Source organism: Fusarium vanettenii (genome assembly GCF_000151355.1).
Source record: "Fusarium vanettenii 77-13-4 chromosome 3 genomic scaffold NECHAsca_2_chr3_3_0, whole genome shotgun sequence".
Lineage (NCBI taxonomy): Eukaryota > Fungi > Ascomycota > Sordariomycetes > Hypocreales > Nectriaceae > Fusarium > Fusarium vanettenii.
In genome coordinates, this window is record NW_003315880.1 from 1,834,321 (window position 1) to 1,852,709 (window position 18,389).

At 52.9% G+C, this 18,389-nt stretch overlaps 7 protein-coding genes across 7 annotated transcripts; 4 read left to right on the forward strand and 3 right to left on the reverse strand.

The window, feature by feature from the left end:
• Positions 1-1,660: 1,660 nt before the first annotated feature.
• Positions 1,661-3,269, forward strand: NECHADRAFT_91934 (uncharacterized protein; the record flags this gene model as incomplete). The annotated part of the gene is made up of 4 exons (XM_003052585.1): positions 1,661-1,974; positions 2,040-2,313; positions 2,370-3,078; positions 3,199-3,269. 4 exons carry the CDS (start codon positions 1,661-1,663, stop codon positions 3,267-3,269), a joined length of 1,368 nt encoding a protein of 455 aa, XP_003052631.1.
• Positions 3,270-3,777: 508 nt separating this feature from the next.
• On the reverse strand, positions 3,778-6,361 carry NECHADRAFT_77824 (uncharacterized protein; the record flags this gene model as incomplete). The annotated part of the gene is made up of 5 exons (XM_003053088.1): positions 3,778-5,324; positions 5,377-5,437; positions 5,486-5,700; positions 5,755-5,830; positions 6,023-6,361. 5 exons carry the CDS (start codon positions 6,359-6,361, stop codon positions 3,778-3,780), a joined length of 2,238 nt encoding a protein of 745 aa, XP_003053134.1.
• Positions 6,362-7,706: 1,345 nt separating this feature from the next.
• NECHADRAFT_36245 (uncharacterized protein) lies at positions 7,707-8,255 on the forward strand (the record flags this gene model as incomplete). Its single annotated transcript, XM_003052586.1, has 2 exons — positions 7,707-7,851; positions 7,903-8,255. 2 exons carry the CDS (start codon positions 7,707-7,709, stop codon positions 8,253-8,255), a joined length of 498 nt encoding a protein of 165 aa, XP_003052632.1.
• A 266-nt stretch (positions 8,256-8,521) lies between these two features.
• Positions 8,522-9,102, reverse strand: NECHADRAFT_77826 (uncharacterized protein; the record flags this gene model as incomplete). Its single annotated transcript, XM_003053089.1, has 3 exons — positions 8,522-8,658; positions 8,716-8,852; positions 8,906-9,102. 3 exons carry the CDS (start codon positions 9,100-9,102, stop codon positions 8,522-8,524), a joined length of 471 nt encoding a protein of 156 aa, XP_003053135.1.
• Positions 9,103-9,665: 563 nt separating this feature from the next.
• NECHADRAFT_99657 (uncharacterized protein) lies at positions 9,666-12,454 on the reverse strand (the record flags this gene model as incomplete). The annotated part of the gene is made up of 1 exon (XM_003053090.1): positions 9,666-12,454. One exon carries the CDS (start codon positions 12,452-12,454, stop codon positions 9,881-9,883), a length of 2,574 nt encoding a protein of 857 aa, XP_003053136.1. The 3' UTR covers positions 9,666-9,880.
• A 2,610-nt stretch (positions 12,455-15,064) lies between these two features.
• Positions 15,065-16,075, forward strand: NECHADRAFT_91938 (uncharacterized protein; the record flags this gene model as incomplete). The annotated part of the gene is made up of 1 exon (XM_003052587.1): positions 15,065-16,075. One exon carries the CDS (start codon positions 15,065-15,067, stop codon positions 16,073-16,075), a length of 1,011 nt encoding a protein of 336 aa, XP_003052633.1.
• Positions 16,076-16,518: 443 nt separating this feature from the next.
• On the forward strand, positions 16,519-18,283 carry NECHADRAFT_77829 (uncharacterized protein; the record flags this gene model as incomplete). The annotated part of the gene is made up of 3 exons (XM_003052588.1): positions 16,519-16,592; positions 16,668-17,752; positions 17,946-18,283. The coding sequence occupies 3 exons, from the start codon at positions 16,519-16,521 to the stop codon at positions 18,281-18,283; spliced, it is 1,497 nt and encodes a 498-aa protein (XP_003052634.1).
• Positions 18,284-18,389: the final 106 nt, after the last annotated feature.

An 18,389-nucleotide genomic window follows, 5' to 3' on the forward strand; every position in this document is an offset into this window, starting at 1 on the left:
AATTCCGTTGTTAATATTGATACTGTAAAAGAACTGACGTGACGGTACCTCCTTGTTGCAATTGTATTACTGCGGTATCCGATAGCACGTAGTGTTGATGTGAATAAGGTCTAGTCACGCTTGGCAGGACAAAGAGCCAAGCAGCTGGAACAACTAACTTCTGGTGCATTCCAACAGGCTTGGCTTTTGAACATGGCATTCTCCTTGGCAATCAAGTCTCAGACAAGTCTCGGTTCTGAAATGGGGCCATGGCTGTTATTCAGATGACAAGCCACAGAACCAGGGCGCCCATGAAGCTAGGTGAAAAGGCAGACAGGAGCTTTCCATCGGCTAACGGCGAGACCTGAGTTCAAAGGATAGAACCCATAGACATGACTCAGGTGTACTGCCGTTAAAGTGTCCGTCACTGTTCGAGGTGATGGGAGTCTAAGCGGGGCTGCTCATGGATAATCCATGACGTTGACATCGAGTTTGAGCTACCGTGCGACCGATGTGAGGGAGCACTGCGAGGGGTTGGAGACAAATCCTACAGTAGCTTGTGTAGGTACCTGGTCGCTAGAGTCGTCTTCTAGGCTACTGTCGGTCGTTCGCTTAGAATCACAGCAAAGGCGCTATCGCTACGATATATGGAATCCAAGGAAAGTGATGCTTTTTCGTTTAGCGACGCTTTCGTGTGGCGTAAAGACAAAAAGAAGCCTGCGAAACTCATGCAACCTCGATTACGGCCCTGCCAGGGGAACGCCAAGTCCACTGCATGACAACCTCGTTGCGCCAAGGTCCGAGGCTGAGGTGTAGAGCTAAAAGGCGAGGGTGTCGATACTGAGGCGCAGTAGAAAGGATAGACATAGTATGGATATCATGTGAGTCTAGATGAACGCGTCATTATCGTGATTGGCCCAGTTCGATCCATCTTTCGTCCTGTTTCTGCCTCTGTGTTGAAGACTTGTTGGCTATGACAATGTCTCGGTTCTGCCTTGGTAAGTTGGTGATTGGAGGAAATCCTTATGCAGGTGGAAGAAACGCCAGGTTTAGACCAGGGTAGAACAAGCCTCGGCAGATCCTTTGAAAATGCGCATAATGGGAGTTTGCTTTAACCAGAGAGTGAGTGATCAAGAGATTCTTTTGTTGAAGGAATCTCCATCAAGAGACGGAAGCTTTACAAGTATCTCAGGTACCTCTACCTCTAGGCTGAATCACGCTCAGTGGTACCTTGCCTCTGTAAAGTGGCGCTGGCGCTACCGTCGGTAAGGGAAGGCGCACCCAGTGGGCATGTGGGCCTGGGAAGGTCCGGGGGGCGTCGAGGCGTCGTCAGTGCCTGCAATTTTTAGCTCTACCAGTCTTTGAAACATGGGAAGGTGGTGACTCTGGCTGAGTTAGATATGGAAGTCGATCCCGCATAAATCAGCAACCTCCATTCTTTCTCTTCCCCTTCTCATCCTGCTGAGAGCAAGTGTCGTTTGGTGGATTTTCAGGTGTTGCTCTTAATTCTTTCTTCTCAAATTCCATCCCTACTTTCTTTACTCTTCTTGTTTTACTCGTTTCCCTCTTCTCCGTCGTTCCTTTAATCATCAGGAGGGTTGTCGTCAGATAAAGTTCGGGCAAGCACGGAAGGCATAGACGCTCCGACGACTCCATCGCGAACCAACGATCGATCGACACGATGCGCACGCTCCCCCTCCTCTTGTCCCTCGTCGCGGGAGCTTCAGCTGGCACCGTTTTGGCTCCCGTGAACAAGAAGAAGCTGGACATCCCATCAACGCTCCACAAACGCGACGGTACACTGAACCTCGATGGCTTCAACAACATCTCGGGCGGTGGCTACTACGCCAAGTTCGAAGTCGGCACGCCGCCTCAAGAACTCAGTTTCCTCCTCGACACGGGCAGCAGCGATACTTGGGTGAATTCGGACGACACCGACTTGTGTAACGACCCTGAGTTGCAGGCTCAGATTGGCTCATGCTACGCCACATGCATGTTCACCACACGATGCGCATACGGCGACACCCAGCTGACATCATGACAGTCAACCCCGATGACAGTAGCACATACAAAGTTCTCGATCGCAATGGCTTCGACATTAAGTATCTTGATAGCCGTCGCATCGAGGGCGACTACTTCGAGGACACCGTAACCATTGATGGCAAGAAGATCAAGAAGCAGCAGCTTGGTCTCGCCGTCACCTCTGTCCGCCCAACTGGCATTATGGGCCTGGGCTTCTCCGCTAACGTCGCCGCCGAGAAGCCGTATCCCGCCATTGTCGATACCATGGTCTCTCAGGGCTTGATCGAAAGGGCGGCTTTCAGTCTCTGGCTCGTATGCCACCCAGTGCCTCCGCCACTCCGACACAGTCCAACTAACGTGGGTTACAGAACGACCTCTCCGCCGATGATGGAAACATCCTTTTTGGCGGTATCGACAAGTCCAAGTTTGTCGGCAAGCTCGCTACCCTGCCCCTCGTGGCTTCAGCCAGTTCCTTAGACGGCAACGTCACCTCGTTCGCCGTCAACATCAGGAATATGGAGGTCACGATACCGAGCGGCCAAACCAAACTCAGCCTTGAGGGCTTGGGCTCCGGCTCTGTTGCCATCCTCGACTCTGGCTCCACCATATCCCTTATTCCTGACAGCCAAGTCAAGGATATCTACGACCGCTTCGACATTCTCTCCCTCGGCTCCAGTGCGGTCCCCTTGGTTGACTGCGCCTACGCCAATGACAAGGGTGATGGCATCAGTTTTGAGTTCGAGTTCAAGGACAAGACCATCTCAGTCCCCATGGACGAGATGGTGATTAATGCCTTTGCAGACCAGCAGAGCGCATTCGAAGACCCGCGATTAGACCAGTATTTTGGTGACTGGGATGGTGTCTGCATGTTCGGCCTCAGCGCCGCCAGCAACTACGGTGTCAGTCCCAAGGGCTTCTTCCTCCTTGGCGACACATTCCTGCGTTCCGCCTACGTTGTCTACGATCTTGCCAACGAGCAGCTGGGCATTGCTGAGGCCAACCCCGGCTCCAGCAAGAGCGACATTGTGGAGCTGAACGCTGACGACAAGGATTTCCCTGATATCCAAGGTGTCGCCAGTAAGTCCACCTTCAGCCCTACTGACGCTTCCTCTACTACTGGCTCCCGCCAGACTGTCACCGTCACCGCCGGATCTGACGCGTCCTCAGGCAAATCCGGCGACGACGATGACAGTGCAGCTGGCCACCTGGTCCCTGCCCTCATGGCTATGTTCATGATGGGTTTGGGTGCTTTGGTGACAGTTCTGTAAAAGGGTTTGGGCGGGAGTTCAGTGTTTGAGGATAAAAAGCCGGCTGGCGTAGGGCATGCATTGCAGCATAGCATGGACTGATGTATTTCGCTATCACATCCATTTCGGGGGCAGAACCCCCCGTGAAAGTTTACGTCTCACGACATGTATATACGATACCCCTTGTTGGAAAGAAACATGGTCATATTTGCACACATCAACAACCATTTGTACATGATCCTACCCCCTGCCTATCTCAACCCTGATACTCGCACAACTAGACACACCAGATACTTGATTGTTCGGTTTAAAAACAAGGCATATACAGCCTGCTGGATTCACTCTACTATCCACTGCTTGGATCAAGGGTCAGGCCAGTACACACATCATATAGATAGATCGCTTTGTTGTTTAACTCCTAATCCATTTTAATTCGCAAACCCCGAGACCGTGACCCATGTGCACAAGTGCATGCCCCAACGCCCAATCTATTCTATCATCCCTTCCTTGCTTTGATGAGACGATTGCCCTATCCCATCTTGTTGTATCGCTCTCTGGCCTTGTCCTGCACCGTGTTCACGTAGTCGGCGTAGCTATTCTTGGTCTTGCGTTCAGCAACCTGGGCTGCATCACCAAGATTACCGCCCTCTGCACCGAGACCGACACCCTCCTGGTAGGCATTGGTCACGATCACGTCGGTTCGCCCGTCTCCATTCGCACCCAGGCCTGCACCAGTTGCCCAGCCCATCTTGGCGAGCATGCCAGCGCCCTTTGACTGGGCTGGCTTGGCTGGCGGGGCGGGCTCCTCTGGCTTCGACACCGGCTTTGGCTTGCCTTGTGGTGCTGGAGTAGGCTTGGTGGGCTGGTTGTATGCATCTCGTCTCTCCTTGGCGCGATCACGGTACTGAGAGGCTGCTGCAGCATCCATCTTCTCCTTTGCCTCCTTCTGCAGTCGCTTATCTCGAGCGGCCAGCCTAGGTAGGGCAGCTTTGACCTGCTCCTCATTCGCCATGGCGTTGGCATGGTTACGCGACTTCTCGTGAATGTTGACCTCGTCTACTGATTTGTACTTGCGCATGCAAATCAGACACATTAGACGATCACGGTCAACGTATGAGATTGGTGGCTTCTCTGCGACATCGGCAGGAGGCTTCGGTGTGGTGTCAGACGAAGCCGGTGTCTCAGACAGAACCGGGTTGCTAGAAGCCACAGGCTCAGGGGCTCCAACCTTGGAGGCTCCAGATATTGAGATCTTGATCGCAGATTGAGCTTTCGGTCCATCAGCTCCGCTCCCTGACAGCGATATCCGCAGAGGAGTTCGGTTGACGTCGCTCAGCTCAGGCTTATCAGACCCTTGATCGTGGGCAACGCGGAGCTCATCTCTCTTTCGTTGCCACATGGCCATCTGTCCAGCCATCGGCACCATCTTCTTGGTAGAAGACGCAAGCAGACTACCATCTGCCTTGCGCTTCTTTGGCTTCTTGTCATTCCCTTCATCAGTGGGTCGTTTCGAGATGCTCTCTCCCTCCGGAGGTTGCGTAGTGACCACCTGTTGGCTGGGGTAGACGTGAAAGTCTCGGTAGCAAACACGAATGGTCGGGTTGAACAGAGGGTTGAAGGACAAGTGGTCAATCTCGGGTGTCACCTCCCGTTGCTCAGGCACAAAGACGCCCATGTGCGTGCTAGACACAGTGACCGGACAGGCCGCAACAGTGAACGACCGTGACTTGCGGAATTTGGTCATGGCGGCTGTGGCATCCTTCACTGTCCAGAATTCCGCAAAGCCGTACTTGAACGATTCGTTGGTGTTTACGTCGCGCATGAGGAATACGCGATGCAGGGACCCGGGTCTGGCACCGTAACCTGTCGTGTCACCAGTTGGCGCTGTCGACTTCAACTTAGGCGCACCATTTGAGCTGTCTTTAGGGTTCACTGGTTTCACAAGCTCCAGGCGCTTCATGTCGTCCGCCAGCATGCTCTCGTTCACGAATGACGCCAAGGGGTAGACAACGAGAATCTGAGATGGCACGTCGGCAGCATCTGCCACTCCGGTAAGGCTCAGTTGCCACGCTGGGGCTGTTGTAACATGTTCAGCACCGATGTAGTGAAGAGAGCAAACACAACTTACCGGCTTGAGGACCACCGCATATCTTACACTTGGTCCGAGTAGCATAGTTGGAAAAGTCACACTGGCTTTGGTCAGCCCAAGAAGCGCATATTCGTAGCAAGAGACCTACTGTAGGGCAAATCCAATTATCGCCAGGGCCTCCTCGAACATCAGACTCATCGCGAGTGTCTCGGCTCCGAGCGTAGTGAATATACGCATCAAACTTCCCTTCTGGTACGTCATCAGTGGGATGCGACAATTCAACGAGAAGCTTTGGATAATGCTCTCTCATAAAGTTAACTGCATGATCGACTTCCTGGAACTGAACAAACGCCCTGCGATGCCCTATCCGACTTTGTCAGTGACGGCCAGCAACAAGCGCCCAGTTGTAGATCTCACCCTTTGAGGCTGACACGCGCACGTCGATCGAGGGGAACTCGGCGGCAATCGAGTTGCTGAGAATACTTTCTCGCAGCTGCAGGCTCTCCAATTAGTCTTGCGAACTGATACACTGGCCGGTGATCGGATATGGAGCTCGGCGCCGTTGTTCGTGGTCAGGACAAGCAGCGCGGAACAGATAACACCTGAACAAGCGGTTTTCCAACTCAATGACCAAAAGGTATTTCCAGGACTTGGATTCACTTGCTCAGATCGGTAGGGTACCAACCTCGTTCGACGATATGCTGAATGGTAGACCTTCGAGTATGACGGTATCGCTAGGCTTGCCGGCCTCGCGCGTTGGGCTGTGGGAGCGGCTACGGTTGTCGTAGCTTCCTGACGGGGACCGAGAGTTGGGGTCATCCTCGTCTCGGTACCGGCCTTTTCCACCTCGGTGCCTCTCGTTCTCGTATCGGTCACGACCATAGTCTTCTTTGCCGGTGTAGCCGCCTTCATCATACATGCCGCCATAGTCGTGTTCGTCTCGGGCATTGTACCGGGGGCCTCGTCTCGAGTATCCATCATCGGAACGTCCTTGTCTGCGATCGTACTCCTTGTCGTAGCGCATGTCGTCGTCCCGGTGTCGAGAGTCTCTCCCCCGTGGTTCGTCGCGGAAAGCTTGCCTGGGCGGAGACCTGGAATGATCTCGCCGTCCCGTGGGGAAGTCAGCCGAAAAGCTCAAATCATCCATGGAGGTCCTTCTCGTGTCTTCCATCACTGCCAGAGGCCCGGGTTGTGTGTTTACCCTGCCGCGATCGGTAGCCGGCGTCTCGTTCGTGGTAGTTGTCGTTTGGATTCATTCTTCCCAGTCGAGCGTTTGCGTCTAGTGATGGTGGTGACGGCGCATACAAGCGAAAGCGCGTACGGTGAATTATTCGTATTCGCGCAAACCAAACAAAAGTGAATGGACAGATAAGAAGGTGAAGAAAAAAGTAAAATGGAAAGTTTGCACGGCGAAATGTTTGTACAAGGTCAGGTTGTTGGCATGCTTGGACGGGAAGAAGTAGGCTGATGGCATACTTCCTAAAATGGTATAGCGCCTATGATGCGCTGCACGAGGTCTCACTGATGTGCATTAAGTCACTCTCAGCATAAATGGATGTGAATTAAGGCTGCATCTCGGTTCTATTGTTATCTCTTGAATGCACTAGAATATCATGATGTTTGATTTCATTCTACTTCATGATACCAGTCCTCCGCAAGGTGCCGTCGATGAGAGTCACACAAGTACCACCAGGTAGATTAGAAACTCTCACCACTCAACAACAAGACAATCTGAAGCCGGGTTTTGGGCTTCGTGTCTCGGCAGTCTCTAGGTCTTGTACGGAATGCTTCTAATCGCTGCATGTGGATCCTTGGAATGGATGCTTCGTTCCAGGTCACCCGGGTCAAGGAAAAAACGAGATACTAATACAATAAACATATTTACTTACTCTTCTCTAAATATAATTAAGAAAAAATAAAGCTCTAAAATATTATAATTATTATAAGATCTTTCTAATAATTTTATAATAAGTATAGAAAATTATCTATTAAATCTTAGATAAGTTAATTAATACTCTCTGCCGTTCTGGTGTCTCGTTTATTTCTTAACCCGCGTGCAGGTCTATTCCATAATTCACATGAACCTAAGCTTACTCCATGGGGCTCTCATCCCCACCATATGTACTGCGTCTGGATACAATATTGCTATGGAAGAAATGAAGAAGACTATTCAGGGCATTTATTACTTAAATAAAACCATTCTCCTTTAAAACATTGTCGTCCAACGTAAATTCTCCTTGGTTCGTTGTCCCCTCTTGGGTACTAGTCGTCAGAAACCCAATCAACCCAATGACATATCCTCCCACTCTTGACGACGACAACTCCAAGGCGAGCTTCACCTCTTCACTATCACATAAACCGTAGTCAAAATGACAGCCTCGGAAAATACTCAAGATGCCTGGGAACTGTCAGACGAAGGCTGTCATGTCGCCCTGACCCATGACCATCTCAACGCCCAGGCCATCATGGACCGTGTGCGCAGCCCCTCTGCGGGTGCCATTGTGCTTTTTGCAGGTAAGCAGCAGCATCACCTCCTCACCTTGATCAGTCATTCAACGACCGCAGGCACAACTCGTGACAACTTTGCCGGCAAGCCCGTCAAGGAGCTCCAGTACACGGCCTATCGCCCGCGCGCCCTGCGCTCCATGCTCACCATCGCGAAGGACGTTCGGGATCGGCACGGCCTCCGCGGGGTCGCCATGATTCACCGGCTCGGGACCGTGCCCATCGGCGAGGAGAGTATCCTGATCGCCGTTTCGGCGCCGCACCGGCAAGCGGCATGGCGGGCGGGCGAAGAAGCGCTGGAGCAGTGCAAGGAAAAGGTCGAGGTTTGGAAGCGTGAGGAATTTGAGGGTGAAGAGGGCGTTTGGAGGGCAAATCGCGATGGAGTCATGGGACAGCGGGAGGGGAAGAGTTGAGCGTTTTTAAACCGCAATTAAGAAAGGAAGGACTTTTTGAATAAAAAAATTCATTCGCTATCATCATATAAACCTTGAACCTAGACATATTCCCCTATCGTCATGAGGTAGGTATCTCCAACCTCCCATGCCCCCCGCCTACCATGCCTCAATACTCCGAACATCCATACCTCCACGGCGAAATCCAACCGCTAACCCCTCATCATTTTATCATAAACGCACCTATCCTCCCATCCTTGAAAAAACGCACTCTCTCTCGACAATGTCTATGCCACCTTGGGTGCGTCGAGCTTGGGCGCCTCCACCTTGGGGGTTTCTTTCTGGTAGACCGGAGGCGGCTCGGTGAGGATCTCGAAGGGGCAAGGAGGGGGGCTATGGCTGCTGCAGCAACTGCCAAACATCACTAGGTATGTGTAAGCTCGAGCCCAAAAACACAATATTAGAGTCTTGTCCAACTTACCGATGTGGCCATGGTAAGCCTCTGTGAATGTGACGTCCATGCCCAACCCTTGGATCTCGATATCTTCTGAGAAGGCGGAGGGGTAGACAATGATTCCGTACTCAGAATGGAGAATCCGCCAGAACTCAAGGGGAAGCCTAGATACTCGGTCAATTCGATCGCAAAGGTGAGCGCATTTCAAGATGCTTACTTGTATTGTCCACGCTTGACACAGGCGTGCATGAAGACGCAGACTGTCTCGAGGACAACACGGCCTTGGTTGACAGCATCATCCAACTGCTGCGTCTCGAGACCGTAAACCCGCTTGAGACGCTCCTTGGAGCAGCGCATAGCGATGGACCACCCCTTGGCAATCTTGTCGATATCCCGCTCGGGCCACTCCGACATGATGACTAGATTTTGATACTTGTTGGGGGGGAAGGGTGGAATATGGGCAATGATGCTGGTGTAAGTGACCCTTGGGGTGGGATGGCGATGTTGCAAGACTTGGTAGAGATTGCACGAAAGAATGCAAGGTGATGGAGGAGAATAAACAGGCACAATGTGGAAAAATAATTGAGCAGCCTCTTTCACTGAGAACCTCTTTGATTCAAGTACCTTTGTCCTGTCCATGCAGGTGCTCACCACATCAACGCGAGTCGCGTGGGAGGAAGCCATCAAGGTGCCTCGGTCCATCAGTCTTAGCAGCATCGACTCCCCACGTCCCTGGCTAAAAAGTCCGTCAAGGTTCGCCAATCACGGTCGTCCGAAGCAGCTCATTGACCCCGGTTCAAAGTTGATTGCGGCTCTGAGTCGGCGTGGGGTCCGTCATGGCTTCCATCAACCATGCAGGAGGGGGAGGGGGAGGGGGAGGGGCAACTAGAGGAACCCTTCTGGCCTGCCTCTTCGTCATCATGTCATGTCATGACCCATTGGGCCGGCTGATCACGGGATTATAGAGGGCAAAAGATCTTGGTAAGAAAATGATGGGATTAGAGTAATAGTATAGTAGTGTGTGGACATGATATAGTCCGTCCATCCAAGGACATATATGTGTAGTAGTCGTGCTAGTAGTTATGTACTAGGTCATCAAAGTCAGATCGCTCATGGTATCTCTTCGCTCCAGATCATTCCAACCCATAAAAATACAGTCCATCTTGCAATGCATCTCCAGACAACTCGCCTCTTACAGGGCAAAGTTCTCAGTGTGCAAGAAAATCTCCTCCAGTTCGTCGTCGCCCCAGATCTCGGCCTGCAGTCGCGCCACCGTGTTGGCGACGCCGACCCTCATGGACGGCGGCCCGCACACAAACACCGCCGTGCGCCGGCCAAGAATACCCCGTCCATCGGGACCGCCAGTCGCCCACTCCTTGAGCATGTAGCCCAGGTCAGGTCGGCCATACTCCACACTCCATCCTCCATCGATCTGGTGGGGCACAGGGAATGCGAACCGCATCAAGCTCTTCTGAAACTCGGTCGGCGTGCTGGCGAAACCAAAGTCGAAGCCCGAAGGGGGTCCGAATGTCGATGTAGGTCGCGGCCGTACCGGTTCCAAATTGGTAGTTCGGAGATGCGCGAGCTCCGGGGCCCGGACCGGCAAGTCTTCTTCATCTCCCGGCCTCGGGTCCTGAGATAGTCTCGGTGGTGCGTAGTTAAAGTGAGGTGGGTTTTCAACGTTTATTGGCCTAAATCGGAATTCTTCCTTTGTAGGCTGATCGTCTTCGTCAACTTCCGGTTTCTTGTCCACGGGATAGCCATAATTATCGAGCTTCTTGAGCGCCTCCTCTCGATTAGTCGGTGGAGGACCAGGTGGTGGAGGCGGGAATTGGTGAGGCTGGAGGTACTTCTGCTGAGGAAGAGCAGTGATGCGATCTTCATCCTCAGCGCGGAGTTCTCTCTCGCGCTCCGGATCACCCTGAGCCTCGGACTGAATCAAGGCCGAGTTTCGCTTAGAGGCAATACCGGCCACAAACCCATCGAGCTTGTCGTGGAACATGTGGCTCAGAACCCTGGGGTTGTTGGGGCCAGCATTGGGAGGGCCCTGGTTGAAGGGGCCTGGAGCATCCATACCAGGGCGTGCTCTAACAGCTGAGGTGACAAAGAACTTGCAAGTGACACTCTCAGGAGGGGCAGCCTCTCGGCAGATGCGCAGCTCCTCACGGAACCAGTCCATCGCCTCAAGTCGCTTCAATGCCCAGACGACAACGACCTTCTTGGTAATGGCCTTGCCATCTCGCATTCTCTTGATAAGATTCAGGAGCTGCGACACAAGCGCAGTGATACCACTGCCTCCCGCAATGAGAATGCAGGTGTCAAAGGCAGCGAGATCACGACGCATGCCACCATAGGGGCCGTCCAGGAAAGCACGATAAGTATGAAACGGTCCCTTGTCAATGGCTGTCTCCAGGACCCGACGAGTAAACCCTCCATAGGGTCGGAAGACGAGAGTACAGTCGCGGTACTCCTCACCATACTCCGAAGGGAAGTCGTCACTACATAGTGAAGCGACAGTAAAGGGGTGGTTCTCAAAGAGAGAGATGCCCGGCATTCGGAGGTAGAAGTATTGTCCGGGCTTCCATCGCTGTTGGGTTGGGATGGTAATCTTGATGGCGTTCTCTGCCATGAGTGTGATGGCAGCCTCGTCGCCAACAAGGAAGGACATGCGCCAGGGCTTGGTCCAGTTGAGCTTGAACAGTCTCAGGAAGTAGGAGAATGCCCAAATGCCGATAGTAGTCCAGAGATAGGCCCATGACATGAGAAAGTTCTTGGTGTGCCAGAAAAGGAGACCAACAAAGAGCATTCCTACTGGGATGTGAAGAAGGACAAACACCTCGTATGCCATTCTCCTGATGAATGGGAGAGACGCCACACAGAGCCAGATAAGGGGCACCAGGCAGGCAATGCCGGTGCCGTAGATGATACCGCTGCCACCAGGAAACAGGCGCTGGAACACTTCCATGCCGCCATCGTCCCAAACGGGCTGGATATAAAAGGGGATGGCGTGGACGAGTGAGAGGAACAGCAGGAGATAGCCCGCCCATCGGTGGAATACGTTGAGTCGCTCAGGGCCGATGCCGATAAGAATGGTCAGGAGGTTTGCCTTCATACTTGTCGCGATGATCCAAGGCACCAAGGCAACACCAATCATGCCCGCGCGAATCGCCAGTGGTGGTGAACCAAACTGGATGCTCTGCCAGTACAGGGGCTGCTGGAGGAAGCAGTAAAGGACGACAAAGATGAGAGAGACGAGGACGGTAGTGAGAACGGCCAGTGACGAAAAGGTAATTCGACGTTTTCCCAATACAAGGTCCGGGATTGGGCGGTAAAAGATCCAACGGAAGAGAGCCAGGGTATCGTTGACAATGCTGACAGAGGAGAAGTGCGCCTTTGGTCGGAATGCCTTCTCACCAGGCACCTCGCCTTCGTGGAAGAGCCGTGGGCTCTGTGCGCCCGGGATTCCGCCAGACATGGCATATTCTTCCTGCATGCTATACAGGTGTCGGTAATGCTCCTCCACCTCTTGCTTGTAGATGGCTTGTCGAATCTTGTCCTGCCAGAGATGCCAGACTCGCATTATGAGAACGGTGCCGATCAAGGCAATGGCGAAGTATGACCATCCTCGGCCATATTTGCCAGACTTTTCCCAAGGATCGACAGTTTGCGCTTGGATGAGACCGGGTGGACTTGTGGGTGTGATGGCGATTTCAATGCGCTTGACCAGGTTTGAGAAGGCCTCGCGGATGTGCAGGTTGGGAGCCATTTCGACCAGCGACGGAGCTCCAGATGAGGACGATAAAAGAAAGAGGCGACGAAGCGCGTTGAAGGTCTTTTCCTAATTCGTCATGAACGGCGGTTATGGTATATAATTCAAGCTGGTGAGTCGGTATGTAAGGGCCTTGGTGATGTGAGACGATGTCGTATCGGCGCCTCCAGTTGCTGCTCTATCAATTGCTGTACGGGTTTCGAGGGTCTATAAGTGCACAATAGGGATAACCGGTCTATGCTACACCGAGTCGAAGAATGCCAGATCCTTCGATTGGATGTAGAAGTGACAGAGGCACGGACGATAAACGAGAGTATACAGAAACACCTTGGTGCTGGGGGGATTTGGGAGAGCAGAGGATTAAAACAAGAGCTACGGTGGGGGCCGTGAGGGCATGCGGTCGGATATATGGCCTCAGGCGATCGGGTCTTCACCGTTCAGCAGACAAGACTAGACCAGGGAACTTGGACAGGGTCCGATGGGAAACGGCAGACGGTGGGTGCCTCTCGTGATATGGCGGCGGCAAAGCTTGTCACCGCGAGCATGGGCATGGGGTGGATAGGGAGAGGTGGGATTCGAGATTCGCCATGTGGAAAAGAGCTTGACCGGTCAAATCACAGCAGGGAAGAGCTTCGACAAGCACCGTAAAGAGGCGCGCCATACTGCGCAGAATGTGAAAGGTCACCCAGGTTTTCCGGGGCAAGCGGCTGACGGAGCATCGATATTGGCTGACGCTCGAAATGCAGTCTCCCCGCCTGTGGACCGCTAATCCGTCACACAGCCGCGAGAGCTGGCGTGGTTGAGCGAGGAACAGACGCAGCCGGCGTGATGATAGTGGATGGGGAGGGTAGCATGCAGGCAAGCAAGAGTGGACGAGGAAAGACGATGGCGGGAGGTGGAGGTCCCGGCTTGTCTGCCGGGGCCGTTGGCTGCGTGCGGTCTGCACTTTCGGGCTGGGGATCGCCGCGATGGATGGCTGGGGTCGGATTTTGTTTCCTCTTGTTTCTTCTGTTTCTCTTCATGTTGGGGGCCGTGGTTATAGGCCTCGACACTTGAACAACCATCAACAGCTTCCATCTTGCGAATGTTATCACGAAATGACTCGGCGCTATACACAATGTCAACAAACAAGGCCTGGACTCGTCAAAGCTGCTAGAGCCTGGGCATTGTGATTGAGTGAATCGAACGAGTAAAGCTCTCAACCGTCGTTGGCTCGTCCCAAAGCCACGGAAGATGAGCGTCTGAGAACGTGGCGGGATTGGATGCGCAAGGTGCATCCGAGCACAGGGTTCCTGGCACTTGCTGCGGCCCATGCGTCCGTCGCCTTTCTCGATTTGCGGTTGGAAGCTGTTGGGGGCCGGATGGGATGGCGGAGGAAGAGGGTGCAGGATCAGAGTGGAGCTCCGAGATGCAAAGCGGTGATGAGGCTATGAGAGCCTCTGATTGGTTCAGAGACGCCGTGACGACCCTTGCGGATGTGCCATGGCTTCTCGAGCGGGCGGCAACAGGCGACTCGCGATTCGCTGCGGCCCGTGAGGGCTTTGCCGGGGGTTTAATCGCGTGCGTCGTCGATTCGTGCACCGTTCCGTCCACTTGTTTTTTCTTCAGTGACGGGCGGTTGGCCTCATTCGACGAAACGGGAGTTCGCTGCCTGTCTCGGGGATTTGATGCTCGAAAGGGGTCAGGAATCATCCGGCCACCCGTTCATCGTTCGATGCACAAAGACTCTCACCATGTCGCACGACATGTTCCTCAAGTCTGTTGGTGATAACCCGCGTGCCATGCACCTTCGCTGCGGTCCGAAGCGGGACGGCGGCCGCTGCACCATAGGACCAACAATGGAACAAAAGACCCTATGTTCCCTGGTCTTTTCCCCGCCCCCTCTGTAGCTTGACGTCTCTTTCGCAGCTTTGCCATTCCTTCCAATTGAAGTTTTCTGCTGTTGAGCGCTGAATGTTCCGGTCATGATGCCGGTCAGCAACCAACAGACCGGTGCACTAAGGTTGATCATTGCTTGGATGTGAATCCTATGTGATGACATATCCGGACTATCCGTCATCTGGTGTGGTATCAACATGAGTATCTGTAGAGTCGTGCGAGTCAAGGGTTTGTTGTCACGCGCTTACAAGTTTGTGGTCAATTATACACCCGATGGTAATATCTCATCGATATGGTCTAAGTTGTCACCCAGCGGCTTGGTGACACTAGACATCACACTTTAGCACAACCCACCGCACTCCAGATTCGGAATTTGTGTATTATATCGCAGAGAACCCGATTCGCGCGTCTCCAGCCGAGTCAATAATGACCAGTATTATAGTGCCAGGGACGGCGGCAAGCATAATTCGGCGTCAACATGTGAAAACTGGGTTAGTTACCCTACATTGTCGATGCGAATCTGAGATTTGGAGATTCGAGTTCAGCCTCGTACCCCGCCTCGACACAATTGGCCAAAGCTTCCCCCAAATCCACCAATCAATCCCACGAGGCTGTCATTGTTTCCAACTTTTCATCATCCTCAATTGTCAAAGACATTGAGCCTTCTCCATAACCATTCCACTACAACCACACGCAAGCCTCGGCGCCCAGAGGGACAGTTCTTTCAACATGTCTCATGCTTCTGGGCTTTCTCGCTCAACCTTTGCGAAGCTCTCTCCCCATCCTTACCTGCTTGCGAACCTTGATCCCTCCGACGATGCAGCCCCAGCTCGAAGCAATCGTCGGGCCCCGACCGACGTTCGCATCCCATCAGTGAACGCGTCAAGCCTGTCGCACGCACATGGAAGCTCCCTCGTACGGATGGGCGACACCACTGTCATCTGCGGTGTCCGAGGCGAGACAATCCTGACCTCCAACATCCCGAGCTATCGTGCCTCCAACACCGAGACTGAGCTGAAGGAGTATGATCTCCTGGTCCCAAACATCGAGCTCGCCACAGGCTGCGCCCCCCAGTTTCTTCCAGGCGGTCCGCCCAGCACACTAGCACAGACTCTCAGCACGCGTGTCTACTCCCTCCTCCACAGCTCCAAAGTCATCAAGCCTGAGGACCTGCGGATATGGCACACCCTGCCAGCCGAAAACCTCGAAGCAGACGACGAGGATCGCATGGAAGAAGACGAAACGGAAACAAAAGACGGAGAGAAGGCTGTCGTGGCATACTGGGTACTCTACGTTGATATTTTCTTCATCTCATTTGACGGGAACCCATTCGATGCTGCCTGGGCTGGCACGCTGGCTGCGCTACGAGACACAAAGCTTCCGAGAGCACGATACGATGCGGACCGAGAAACGATTGTCTGCACTCGAAAAGACCCGATTCCCCTCACCATCACTAGTATCCCAGTTGCTTGCACCGCAGCTGTTTTCACTGGCAAGGAGACGGACCGACCCACTGACGGCAAATTCTGGATGCTTGCCGACCCTGACAGGCTTGAAGAGTCACTCTGCGACGAGAGTGTGACTATTGTGGTGGACTGCAAGGATGGGGACATGAAGATCTTGTCCATCTCGAAGCATGGAGGCACAGCCTTGACTCCCCAGCTTCTCACGTCGAAGCAGTTCTTGAGTTGGGCAACGAAGCGGTGGGAGGGGGTTAATGCGGCAATCACTCAGTCATAGAAAAATGATACCCAAATACAAGGATGACAATACAACACGAGCTACTTGGAGAAGCTGCTTAGATCTACAGCTTTGGTACTTCATTCTTGGTTCTGGTGAAGAAATGTGTCAAAACCATTCGAACCACCCTTTCAGACTTTATTCTAGGGCAGTAGATACTGGAAGACAAATTGCTCTACCACTCAGAAAAGTGAGTAGTAATGAAACTACTCACGCCGCAGACAATGTTCCGCCAGAGGAGGTAGACACTGTGTAAAGGGCTGAGCGGATGATGAGAAGAAAAAAAGAAGAAGAGAAAATCCAACGTCAATTTCAGTTGAATGGAGGTCCCGCGCACGGACCACGGAACCGAACCCAGCCCCACCTCGGCCTTCAAATCTCCGCGTCGCAAAATAAAAGTCAGACTCAACTTCCTTCTTCCTTCATCCTCATTCTCCCTCACCATGGAATCCCTCTCAGACACCCTGTGGGATGTAGTGATCAGCGGCACTGGGCTACAGCAGTCCCTACTCGCCCTGTAAGCTTTGGATTCCATCGTCGAGACTCTTGTCGTGTGCCTTGATCAGACTGACCCAGCCTTCGTTGCTCGAAGAGCTTTGTCGCGTTCAGGCAAAAACATACTCCACGTCGATCCTAACGACTACTACGGGGGCTGTGAGGCGGCTTTCAGTCTCCAAGAGGCGGACGAGTGGGCTGAGAAGCACAGCTCTGCCGACAACGGGAAACTGTTTTCTGCCGCAGAGGTCAAGCGTGATGCCAATAGCCCAGCTTCGGCACGAGCTTACAGCTTGGCCCTTGCGCCGCAGCTGATACACTCGCGATCGAAGCTAGTGACGCAGCTGGTCGACTCGAAAGCGTTCCGTCAGATCGAGTTTCTCGCCGTCGGATCCTTCTACATCTACCAACCACCTTCAGACTCCTCCCCGAACCCCCCCCTCAGCAGGATCCCCTCGACTCGAGAAGATGTTTTCTCAAACACATCTATACCGGCCCGGTCCAAGCGGTCCCTGATGAAGTTCCTCAAGTTTGTGCTTGACTATGAGTCGGAACCTCAGACCGATGTGTGGGGGCCTCGTGCAGACGAGCGCTTGGCAGAGTTTTTGGCGTCCGAGTTCAAACTTGACGCTATACTTCAGTCCTATGTCGTTACCTTGACCTTGAGCCACGATGGAAACATCTCTGTCAAAGACGGTCTTGCGATCATTAGCCGCCACCTGACATCTATGGGTGTCTTTGGGCCTGGCTTCGCTGCCGTCTACCCCAAATGGGGTGGTCTCTCTGAGGTAGCTCAAGTGGGCTGCCGGGCTGCTGCTGTCGGTGGTGCAGTCTACATGCTGGGCTCCGGCATTCGGGATTTACAGAAGCCGCAGGCTGATCAGGCGGATGCGCCATTGGCGCTCACCTTTACTAATGATATCGAGGTGAAGGCCAAGCTGGTGGTTCAAGGCAACGAGGAATCGGACTCAGAAGGCCGCCGAATCAGCAGACTCACTGCGGTGACCAAATCCGACTTGTCAGCTCTCTTTGAGCTGCTGACCGAGGGCGCTCCCACGCCAGCTGTTGCAGTCGTTGCCTTTCCAACTGGTTCAATCTCTGACGAGGATGGAAAACCCTCAGAGTATCCAGTCTATGCAATGGTGCACTCGAGCGACACAGGGGAGTGCCCTACTGGACAATGTGAGTTTAACTCTTCTTCTTATTCTATCTTGCGCTTGCTTTGGTGTTATGATGATTCACATACCGAATACTTATCTACATTGTCTGAATTTCATTGACGATCATTATCTCTGACAACCTGATACACACCTCACCTTTCAATCTTTGTTTGCTGCACATGCTTGCATGACATAACGCTAACGAATGATATCAGATGTTCTCTACTTGAGCACCGTTCGTACATCGTCGGCCAAGATTGTTCTCGAAAAGGCTTTGTCGTCGCTTCTCGCTGTCGTAGCAGACGGCCAAGAGGTCACTCCTTGCATCTACCAGCTATACTACGAGCAAAGTATCCGTGCCAGCACCTTGAAAGTCGATGGCAATGTTGCTACCTTTTCGTCCTCTTTGTCAAGCCTGGCTTTTGATGATTCCCTACTGGACTCGGTCCAGCAGGCCTGGGAGTTGACCACAAGTGGTTCCGGTCAGGACGAGGCGGAATATATGAAGTTTGAGGATCGAGAACGCGGAGATGATGACGATGCTTACGATTAGATAATGTCTTGACGCATAATGAAATAATATGACTTGAATTCCTCTCTCGATGTGAATGATGATTGTATCATAGAGACTATCTTGCTTGCCTTCTGCCCACGTACTT